The following is a 12,461-nucleotide window of genomic DNA, read 5'->3' as shown; positions in this document are numbered from 1 at the left end:
GTGTGCTACACTGTGGTGTAGTGTGGTACAGTGTGGTACAGTGTGGTGTAGTGGCGTACAGTGTGGTGTAGTGTGGTACAGTGTGGTACAGTGTGGTTCAGTGTGGCACAGTGTGGTGCAGTGTGGTGTAGTGTGGTACAGTGTGGTGTAGTGTGGTGTAGTGTGTTACAGTGTGGTTCAGTGTGGTGCAGAGTGGTACAGTGTGGTGTAGTGTGGTACAGTGTGGTGTAGTGTGGTACAGTGTGGTATGGTGTGGTAGAGTGTAGTGCAGTGTGGTATAGTGTGGTTCAGTGTGGTACAGTGTGGTTCAGTGTGGTGTAATGTGGTACAGTGTGGTATAGTGTGCTACAGTGTGGTGTAATGTGGTACAGTGTAGTACAGTGTGGTGTAGTGTGGTACAGTGTGGTGTAGTGTGGTATAGTGTGGTGTAGTGTGGTACAGTGTGGTACAGTGTGGTGTAGTCTGGTACAGTGTGGTGTAGTGTGGTTCAGTGTGGTACAGTGTGGTATAGTGTGGTACAGTGTGGTATAGTGTGGTACAGTGTGGTGTTGTGTGGTACAGTGTGGTATAGTGTGGTGCAGTGTGGTACAGTGTGGTGTAGGGTGGTACAGTGTGGTATAGTTTGGTGCAGTGTGGTACAGTTTAGTGTGTTGTAGTGTGGTACAGTGTGGTGTAGTGTGGTACAGTGTGGTGCAATGTGGCAATTAGTAGGACCCTAACTGAATGATCATGACCTACCCCTTCGCCCAACAACATCCAGTGCTGACAGGACAAGCTGTACAGGTGATGACTACACTTCAGAAGGTAAGCAAGCTAATTCCTTTTGTGTGGTGAGGGTTGAATTGCAGTGATTTTCTAACCTAAACAAAGCAAGTGCTATAAAATTATTGCAATGAAGACATTGACTAGCAATGATGGCTATAAAACCATAATCAAATTTAATATTGCTGTTAATGTGACTGATGCTTGCTAACCACTTAAGTTAGCTGATAGTACAAACATTAGCTAGGCAGCTAAGTTAGCTAACTGGTCGTTAATACAGGCTTCTTCATGTCAGCAAGGTGATACTAACTAAACCTTTTCTGCGGATTCAGTAAACCAATGAAATATTTGGTATTAATACAAGAGAGCAAAAGGCATCATTACTTTGAAAAGGACTTTGAAAAGTTTTCACAGTTCAACAACTTTTTTAAATTGACTCCCATGTGCATTTGATAGTGATGATTTAGAGATTCATATTTCCCTCAAGAAATACATACAAGTTCTGAGTGCATGCTGTAATGTCCACAAGTAATATCATATTTTCGCTGTATTGAATGAATATATCATCATCTAAAGGACTCCTTTATGAAAGGCACCACATGCATCAGCATGGATGATTTGAGAAGTAAGTGCAGTCTATTTAATAAACCACTACATAGTTTGTATTCATAGCTTCTATTCATTCATATAGAAAACTTGCAGTTTACAGCTGGTTTATGTTTTTCTTTTCTTCTTTCTTTTTTTTTTTTTTTTAATTATTTGGGCCAGGTGAACGATGTGTACTTATTTGTTGAAGGATCTAAAGCCTGAGCTTGGTTTATGGCCTAAGTGCCTCCCCAGAATCTCTAATATTACAGGCTAAATGGTGTCGCCCCATAAATGATGAAATTTAAGGCCTGGTGTCAAACATTCCTTCAAGAAAGGCTCTGTACAGATATATCAGCATTGATGATTTAAGAAATAAGTGCAGATGTTTTAATAAAGCCGCACATAGTTGAGATTCAGAATGCCCCCCAGAATCTATAATATTAAAGACCAAACGACCTTGCCCCCTAAATGATTAAATTCAAGGCCTGCTGGGACATAACTGTACCCAAAACCAGCTGGCTGTAGTCACACAGTTAAAGCATGGGGAAGTCCCTCAGTTCTGTTTTCAAGTCATTTACATAAACATTTCACTTCAACTTTATAGATTATATTTGCGTAAAGTATTTGACTTGTCACACTTGAAGGAAAAGATCAAGCATTACAAATTTTCTCTGTAACCTTAATTCCCTCCGGCGGTGTATCTTTTTTTTTTCTTTTTCTTTTTCTTTTTGTCCAAAATCTTGTAATTAACATTTAAATGTGGAAATGGGTTGGTTCCTAAGTACCTTGCTGGAGAATGGAACTTATTTAAAAACAAAAACTTATTTTCACGATATTATTTTTTTTTCTCTCACTTCTCTAATGTGAAGTTGTTTTAGAAATATTTGAAATCACACTATGCTCTTTCTTCTTTCCTATTTCTTTTTGTGTTTTCATGGGTCGTGTGTTTTAAAAAATCCCTCAACATTAATATCGCTCTCAGTCATTGTTTTATTTTTTTCTTTTCTTTGCATCTTTTAATTTGATTATTCCAATCACTTTGTACAATTTTGTAAGAAAACATATTAGTTATTCTCCTTACAAGATAATATACTATCAATAAATTATATAGACGTTCATAATTGCACACCCATTACCTTTAATCTACCCATACTAGGCTATTATTGTAGTTTGTAGCTTTTACTTTTACAGCATTGTTAAGAAATATGAGACTCAGTTCAGAAGAACTCAAGCATGATTGACAGGAAACACCTGCGCTGTCAGTGAATGTCACTATAGACTATAAATAACTACATCAACATTTTACAGATGCTTTGTCTAGCGAAAATGTATAAAAATATTTTCAAAAGACCATATAGCTCATTGTGGAACAAATGTTGAAGTTTGAATCGCATAATAATTTACCATACCTAGATTAAAATTAAACAAACAGAACAACATTAATGACAAACATTACTGTTTTTTTTTTTCCTTTCAGGTAGTAGCTTAATAAAACACTAGAACACTCTGTTTACAGGTCTCTGAGAATAGTGACCTCTTTTCTTACAACAGGACTCTGAGCCTTTTGAGCCACCAGAAATCTCAGAGTTACTCTTGTCAAAAGTCATCATGAACTGAACTGGGGGATAAGACATCAGAGGAGTTTTTCCGGGACAAGTCAATTAATGTCAATTAATGGTGGAGATTACTGACAGACAACTGAGTGTGAAGGTCCTCTGAGCATCTATGACAAGGGGAGCCATACGTTAACAGGAAGGTTAAGAATTATAATCCACTACACCACCTCAGAATATTTAAAGCTTTGGAAACTGAGTTCCAACACCTTCCTTGACTTTGTTGGAGGGGAAACAGTATCAAAATCAGCAAAAGAGAGAATAGGTTAATGGATCACCATGGCTGGCAACTCATCACTCAGTGTGCCCCCTGGTGGTGCGAGTTGGTTTTGTCTGTTTAAATATCTATTAATATTTAGACATTTTATTTAATATTATAGATTTATATTTAATAGACTTGGAAGTTCATTTGATGTTATAGGTGGTGGGGAAAACCACAATGCCGCTAGTGAAATTAGTGTGAAATTTAACATTTAAAATCAAGTGCTGATTGGTTGTCTGTTACTGTCATTGTCTAAGCAGATACAAACTGACTTCAGAGTATGAACAAAAATGCAAAAAGATCCTGAAAAATCTTAGCACTGCTATGAGATTACACATTTGAGAGTGACACCATGAAATATCATCACTATGAGAAAATGAACAAACATCAGAGGAGCATGACAGAGTAGACTCTCTTACTTAACAAATGAGCAAGTCACTGTCTCAATTATTAAAAGGCTGGTGCCAAATTAAACACTCTTATCAGGATCTTTCCCATATTACATCAGAATCATGATCAAAATTTGAAATCATGGATATCTTTGTAATGTTACGTAATCCTTGAGTGCACAGTTTTTCATTAGGGTTGTAGGAGTGAACCTGTCTAACTGATAAAAGCCACATGCCCCTCAGTGGTGAAGTGGATGAGAGACGCTACTCTAAACAAATTCACTGTCTCACATCTTCATATTTAAACCATGTCTGAGTATATGTGAGCAGAGAAAGACCAGCTCCAAACACCTCTGTCTACTCTTAGACCATGTTCTCCTCCTCTCTGCTACTGCTGCTGTTGGCAGCTGTAAACAGTGAGTACCAGTGAATTCACCTGTATTTTAAAAGTATTGAGGGAATGTGAGTTAAATTGTTTACATTTGATTGTGTTTGTGCTCTGACAGGAATTCACTGTGTAGAGATGACCCAGCCTGGTTCTATGGATTTAAGGCCTGGTCAGTCCATGACTTTGTCCTGTAAGGTCTCTGGATATTCACTGACTGATAGCAACCATTGTAATGACTGGATACGACAGCCTACAGGGAAAACACTGGAATGGGTAGGATGAGTATGTGGTAGCGGTAACATATATTACAGTGACAAACTGAAGAACAAGTTTCGGGTCTCCAGAGATACCTCCTTCAGTACAGTGTCTCTGCGAGGACAAAGCCCTCAGACTGAGGATACACCTGTGTATATTATTGAAATATTACATATGAAATGCTCCTTTTTAATCTTTTGAGCTATAATTTATAACTATGCTGTTCCACTGGACCTGATACAAGTCTCTAGAGGGTGGAAGGGTGGACTATGTAAAGTTGTACTCCACTTCAGTCCTTTATGATCACAAAGCTCTGTCACATTTCTGTTGAGTTTGATTTAGTTTTGATGTATGAACCTGAATATTCCCCAATTTCATATGATATTTTTAAATATAATTTTCTACTCATTTGACTGTTGTATTCTATTAGTTTTCGATGTAGTAGCAAAGACACTGTCTGAGTCTGAACCAGTGATCATTAAAGCTGGTGGATCTCATAAACTGACCTGTACAACTTCAGGCTTCATGTTCAGCGGCTATGGTATGGCTTGGATCAGACAGGCTCTTGGGAAAGGTCTGGGATGGATTGCATTCCTAGAAACTGCCACTTATAGCTTTGCTAACAGCTATTCTCAGTCTGTTAAGGGAAGATTCACCAGATGACTCCAGCAGTAAACTGCATTCACAGATGAACAGTGTGAAGACACGGCTGTGTATTACCATGTCAGAGAGACACAGTGATAGAAAAGAGTTAAAAAGCCATACAAAACCACTTCCTGTAAAACCACTGTAAACGAAAAAAAAGGACAAAACAAAACATGATGATGATGATGTTGATGATGATGATGATCCCACACCATCCCGCCACCTGTGTGGCATCCCACCAGGCCCCTATTTCTCCCCTTGCAGGTGGTGGTTCCACGAGAGGACGGCCCCACGTGGCTCATTTGGGCTGAGCCCGGCCGGACACTGTGGAAGGTCCGGCCACCAGGCGCTCGCCTACGAGCTCCCCTCCCAGGCCTGGCTCCAGGAGGAGGCCCAGGTCTCCCTTTTCCGGGCGAGGTGCCTGTTTCTATGTGGGTGCTGATCATAAGGGCTTTCAGAATCGCTTTTTGTCTGGCCCCTCACCTTGGCCATGGTCCTATGCCGGAAAAAGGTGGCTTGCCCCCTCCGAGTTGGGACTGAGTTTCTGCCTCAAGTGGAGGAGTTCAAGTATCTCGGGGTCTTGTTCACGAGTGAGGGTAAAATGGAGCGGGAGATCGACAGGCAGATCTGGGCGGTGGCAGCAGTCATGCAGTCGTTGTACCGGACCGTCGTGGTGAAGACGGAGCTGTCAGAAGGCAAGGCTCTCAATTTACCAGTCGATCTTTGTTCCAACCCTCACCTATGGTCACGAGCTCTGGGTAGTGACCAAAATAACGAGATCGTGGATACAAGCGGTGGAAATGAGCTTCCTCCACAGGGTGGCTCGGTGCACCCTTAGGGATAGGGTGAGGAGCTCGGACACCCGGGAGGAGCTTGGAGTAGAGCTGCTGCTCCTCCGCATTGAAAGGAGCCAGCTGAGGTGGTTCAGGCACCTAGTCAGGATGCCTCCTGGGCACCTCCCTGTGGAGATGTTCTGGGCACGACCAGCTAGGTGGAGACCCCGGGGCAGACCCAGGACACGTTGGGAGAATTGTATATCTTGGCTGACCTGGGAACGCCTTGGGATCCCCCAGGAGGAGCTGGTGGATGTAGCTGGGGAAAGCGATGTCTCGGCTTCCCTCCTCAGCCTGCTGCCACTGCGACCCGGTCCCAGATAAGTGGCAGAAAATGATGATGATGATGATGATGATGATACTTACGAAGAACAGAATCGTATTGCTTTGAGAAAGTGACTGACTAAATGCAACACCATTTCCTCCTAAATCTTAGTGGTTGAAGGAGGCAGTATGAATCAGTAGAAACTTTCACCCTACCCACAATACCACTTCTTATCCACAGGTGTGAACTCATTCTCTGTAAAAACAGATGAGCTGCTGATGTTTTCATTGGTAGCTCCTGTAGTTTCACATGTCCTATTTATGCCAATTCAGGTGCTTTACTACTTCAGAACCATGCATCAGTACAGATCTGTTGAATTCTTAATCATATTCTCTATTTAATCAGCTACGGTCTGAAAGTGAGGATGTTCCTCCAGGCATCTGGAAAGTGCTGAATCAGCTCACACCAGCTCAGCATAAACAATGTTCCCTGTTTCTCTGTTACTGCTGGTGGTCATGGCCCTATCTGAACAGTCAGTGGTTCTGTCTCCAAGTGAAGCCCACAAACTCACCTGTGCCTGCAGTGGATTTAGTGTGAGTGGTGTTTATATGCACTGGATCCATCAGGCTCCTGGAGAAGGACTGGAATGGATCATTTACTATTATTCTGATTCTGACAAGAGCAAGAGGCAGTGCAGGGTCGATTCACAGCATCCCATGACAGCTCTAATTTCTAGCTTCATATGAACTCACTGAAGACTGATTACACAGCAGTTTATTACTGTGCTAGAGATTCACTGTGACTAAACTCATAAAACCAGCTACACTGTAGGATGGGGCTTCATGGAAACATAAACAGCAGAAAAACAAAACAGGGTCATTTACAGAGTAGTCAGCGTTCACTTATGTTCACCAATTTCTAATATTTGAGTACAACAATCGTCTAACATTTATTTGAACATGCTCTTTATTGCTATTGCTGATTAATGTCTGATAGGTACATTTTTATGAATTGTTGGGCAGAATTTCAAACCATTCAAAAATTCTCATAGACATTAATCTGCCCGAGCGTGTGGAAATAAGTGTGAAGAAAAAGAAAAAGAAAAAATCATCCTACTCCTTTACGTAGAGAGGTAACTGCAATTAAAAGTCACAAATTCAAGGTTTCACATAATTCCAATCATGATACTATATTTGTTTCTGGGGGGGGGGAAACAAAAAAAAAAAGCATATGAAATATGTAATCACTTACAGGATTACAGGAGAAAAAAGATGAAAGCGTGGATGACAGATCTCATGTGATGTGACTCCCCTATGCAAATCCTCCCTATTTCTGATTCATGTGACCAATTTCTATTTAAATCATTTAAACAGCCTCTGAGCTCTACAGGAGATACTCTCAAGTTGAGCTTTAAAACCAATCATGTTCTCTGTGTCTCTAGTGCTGCTACTGGCAGCCGCATCCTGTGAGTCTATTTGGTCTAATTACAGGAATTAAAACTGCAGTATCTTGTAGTCCATTTTACTGACAGTTTAGAGTATTTGACTGAATGTCTCATGTCTTTGTAATAATTACTGAATCTCTTCCAGGTGTCCACTCTTATGAGCTGATTCAGCCTGACTTTCAGACTGTTCGTCCAGGTCAGCAAATGACCATCAACTGCAAGCCCTCGTATTCAGTTACTAGCTATGATACAGCTTGGATTAGACAACCAGCAGGAAAAGCTCTGGAGTTCATTGGAATTATCTACAGTGATGGGAGCTTATACTCTCTGAAAAACAAGTTCAGCATCTCAAGAGACACCAGCAGTAACACAATAACATTACAAGGGAATAATCTACAGAGTGAAGACACAGCTATGTATTACTGTGCCTGTTACACACATTATTTCCATCTGGTAGAGGAGCTGTACAAATATTCACACACAGCCTCAAAACAACACTTATATACAATGTCACACTTTACATTGCTGCCAAATGATCTGACTACATATAGGAATATGTGATTTAGAAGTGATTTATGATAATACTGTAAATCACTTTCATGAGACAGACCCCAATTTGCACATTTTCATTCACATAAAGTCAGAAAAAAATAACACATGAATCAAAATTAGCATGTATTTATACTAAACACTTACTACCCGGGAACAAAACCAATTGTGTCAGTTAAATGGTGGAACACAAGTAAATGAAATTTAGAAGTGATTTTTATTAACTTCTATTTTGACTATTAAACAAAATAATATCCCAGCAAAGGAGAAGAAAAAGAACCGGGGTGTGCAACAAATAGTTTAACAGGATTTACAGACCTACTGCTATGATAGTTCTACGAAACAAAAAAAAAAAATACATGCTTGGTAAAATATATTTCAAAATAACCCCCCAAAACAGTCTAGTCTAGTATCTTATTCCATAGCCTACAAAGTCATAGGGGGTGCTAATAGTATTAACCTGAGTCATAAGAAAGTGCATCTCTGGCTATGTTTTGTGTCTGTCAAATGCAATATTTAGCACTGTTTGAAAGCAACATTCACGATGCAGATAGTAAAATAAGTCCCATAAGTTTTACTTGATTAATTCTTATGACATGAACTCTATATTGAAATTAGGCAAGACCTCTGCTCTACTGTTTTATATTCATTTGATATATACCATTTTAAAACTCTCATCTTAAGTGTCACAGCCTGCACCTCCATTTTGTTTTGTTCCATCTTTGTGCTCCTGTTCTGTCTGTCTCCGCCCCTCACCTGTTCCCGTTTGTCTCATTATTAACCTTGTTAGTTTTGACCAATCCTGTTTTGCCCTGTTTAGTTTCCCTCTGTATTTAAGTCCTAGTGTTTGCCTTGTCCATTGTCTATCGTTGTTTGTGTTTTGAGCACTCTGTTATACTGCAACTTTTTGTTATCGGTTTTTGTTGCAGTTTGTACTTGTATTTTGATCTTCATTTTAAGTAAAGTCCTCCATTTTGTCACCTTCATCATCGTGTCTTTGCACTTGGGTCCTGCACCACACCACCAGTGTGACAATAAGACAGAAAAACTATATGCAAATATTTACAGCAGTCTTGCATTTTAATAACACTCTGCTCTGCCTCCCACTTCCAGATCCACACAAATAAATACACATATAAGTGACTGCAGACACAAACACACACAGTGGGAAGGTATGTGTAAAACTGTGTGTCTACATTTCAGTTCTACTCTGTCTCCAGCGGCAGCAGTCATGAGCTGGGTTCCTCTGCTCCTCTTGATCTTTCTGCTGTGTGAGAAGATAAATTCAGTCAAGTTCATCATTTGTTTTATTATTTCTATCACACTCTATGACACTACATCATTTCTAACTAGTAACAGTTTTCTCTCCTTCTCTCCTTATATCAGGTCTACATTGATCTCTCTGACCTCTTCTCCCGATCAAACTGTCTCTTCTGGTGAAAAGGTGAAATTATCCTGTCAAATCTCAGGTTATGCCCTCACTGACTATGGCACTTGTTGGATCAGAAAGACTGAGGGAAAAGACATGGAGTTAATTGGGATCATATAGCGCAGTGGATCCATAGACACTGGAGATTCATTCAAAAGTCGCTTCACCATCTCCAGAGACAGCAGTCAAAGCCTGCAAAAAGAGGACACAGCTGTGTATTACTGTGCAAAGACTGCCACAGTGTTAAAGACACACAGTTCCCCAAACAAAACCTCCACAATGGAGCCACAATAGACAATTTCTAACATTTGTATCAGAATTTAGAATACGACATATAGAAAAAGGACTTGAGTGGAAAACTTAATCACTATTCTGATTCTGACAAGAGCCAGTAGTACAGGGCTAGCCTCTTTGAAATCAAATGAATACAATCAAATTTATGCCTGTATATGCACCAACAAAAGACTGAGGGCACTCAGTCTAGTGCCTACCCATCTGATACTTTATAATTACACTTTACAAACTTATACACATGTCCGTGCATGACTTTATTATAAACATCATTCTGCACTATCCACATGTCTTAGTCTGGGATCATACACAGCTGACAGTAAATTTGTTTAATAATGGGTTATAAGTATAATGACATGTGTAATTATGTTTCACAAAATTATGTCTTTTCACACTTGATATACAAAAGAGCCCTATGGCTTCATTCTCCTAGCAAAACAAAGCCATAAGGCTCTACTATTAGGGGGGTTACTACTTACTCTGTGTTAACTTAACCAGAAGTTATCTGGTTAAGCCAGTTACATTGCTTTGTAGTGCAGGCCCAAGGTTGCTGTCATCAAACCTTTGCCTCTTCCTGTGCAAACACACGCATAAGGGAGATCTGATTGGTTAGCTGATGCGCATAATCTTAAATTGTATCTTTTCAAATGTGGCAATTTACCCCCAGATGATCACCAATGACAGTCCTACGCTAGCTAGTTCATGTTAGAACTAAGAGCACAGCAGATTTCTACCCCAACATTCTACATGCTGAAAGTCCTGCTGACTATACCAGTGTCCACGGCTTCTTCCAAGTGCAAATTTAGCATTCTGAGGCATCTAAAGACTTATTTATGCAACACGATGACAGATGCAGACTCACTGAACTTTCATCCTAAATTAGAACATTCATCCTGAAATGAAAATAGACAGTGAGGAAATGCTCAAACAATTCGATGGGACTGGGAGAAGCAGAGTAAACGTCACATGGGTAAGCCAGATTTAATTATTCATTAATCAGTCAGTGATGTTAGTCTCTCTCAGTTCTCTCTCGATGTGTGTGTGTGTATACGTGTGCGCGCGTGGTCAGGTTTCTGTATGTACCCTAAGATGAAATCCTGCAGGTGTCCCTGGCTGTATTTACAGATGAACAGCGTGAAGAGCGAAGACATGACTGTGTATTACCAGTGATAGAAGTGAGTCACAAAGCCATGCAAAACAACTTCCTGTAGAACCACTGTAAACAAAAAAAGAACAAAACAAAACATGATGATGATGATGACGGCTTTAAATTATGAGAAAATAATCACAGACTCTACACTCTGGTCACAATACTTATAACTGTACTTATTTAAGTCTCTGTAGAATGGACTATACAAATTAATAGTCCTCTTTAGTTCTTTATAATCTCATGTCTCTTTTCATCTCTGTACAGTATTTAGAGGAGCAGCTCCTGTCAACTCAGCTATAGAGTCAAGAGTTATTTTGTTTTTGATTTTCATGTTGATGTTTGAATGATACAAGGCATCTCTAAAGAATTAATTTCATTTTGTTACATGAATTTGAATGTTTTCCAGTTCTTTAATTTAGGTTCTATTCACTTGGTTATTATGTTCTCTTTGTTCACATATGTATTGGGTCAGTCAGACACTGACTGAGTCTGAACCAATGACCATTAAATCTGGTGGATCTCATAAACTGACCTGTACAGCCTATTGGTGGCTATAGCATGAGCTTGATCAGACAGGCCCCTGGAAAAGGACTGGAATGGTTGTCAACAATTACGGGTGACAGTAGCAGCAACTTTTACTCCAATGCTGTTGAGGGAAAGTTCACCATCTCCAGAGACAACAGTAAGAATCAGCTCTATCTACAGATGAACAGTCTGAAGACTGAAGACACAGCTGTGTATTACTGTGCCAGAGACTCACAGTGAGAGAAAGGGATGCAGTGCTGTACAAAAACCAAAGGGAGTCAGGAAACACTGTCCACACGTATTTACACACACACACACACACACACACACACACACACACACACACACACACACACACACACACACACACACACACACACACAAGTTATCCTACTACATCTTTGCTCTGCTCTCCTTGTTCCCTTCATCTGCATTTCCTGACACAGCTGTGTATTACTGTACTGTAGAGTCATAGTGAGAGACAAAGACAGCCAACCTGTACAAAAGACAGCAGACCTGCTTGGGTTGCGCTCTCCAAAAGTGCAGAAATAAAATGTAGGTCTCAGTTTTGCACATGAGCTTGTGAGTAAATAATGTGAAAATCACATGGTTTCATGAGAAAATTAACAATCCAGCACACTCCACTAAAGCTGAATGGTTGAAGTATTAATGACAAATCAGGACAAAATTTCACTCTACCCACAGTAACCTCTCTTATCCACAAGGGAGCATATATTATCTACCAAATAAAACTAGACAAGCTGCTGATGTTTTCATTGATTCTGTGGTTTGGTGTTACGTGCAGCGCACTGTGCATTTTATTTGTGTGCCTTGCTTCATTTGCGGGTCTCTCTCTCTCTCTCTGCTGACACAGGTACCCAATACCATCTGGCCTGATGTTGTGCCCCCCCTCCCGTTCGACCAACCAGGGAGGGAGTGCCTCTCGTGGCTTGGCCAACCAGACGCGGAGCGCTAACATTTAAAGATACTGGATGCGCCATGTGTTAGATTTCGATCTCGTTGTTGCCTTTTGCCTTTCGTGTGTTTCTACTGTATAACAAACTTCCCATTCT

The 12,461-nt window shown here is 40.3% G+C and overlaps 1 gene segment (V, D, J or C); it reads left to right on the top strand.

Annotated features, from left to right (window-relative positions):
• The first annotated feature begins 7,422 nt into the window (after positions 1-7,422).
• LOC115819430 (Ig heavy chain V region 5A-like) lies at positions 7,423-11,163 on the top strand. The segment is given in 3 exon segments: positions 7,423-7,465; positions 7,590-7,897; positions 11,128-11,163. Coding segments are annotated over 3 exon segments (387 nt in total).
• The last annotated feature ends 1,298 nt before the right edge of the window (positions 11,164-12,461 follow it).

This window comes from Chanos chanos, chromosome 8 (assembly GCF_902362185.1).
Source record: "Chanos chanos chromosome 8, fChaCha1.1, whole genome shotgun sequence".
Lineage (NCBI taxonomy): Eukaryota > Metazoa > Chordata > Actinopteri > Gonorynchiformes > Chanidae > Chanos > Chanos chanos.
This window is presented reverse-complemented; position numbering and strand designations above follow the sequence as displayed.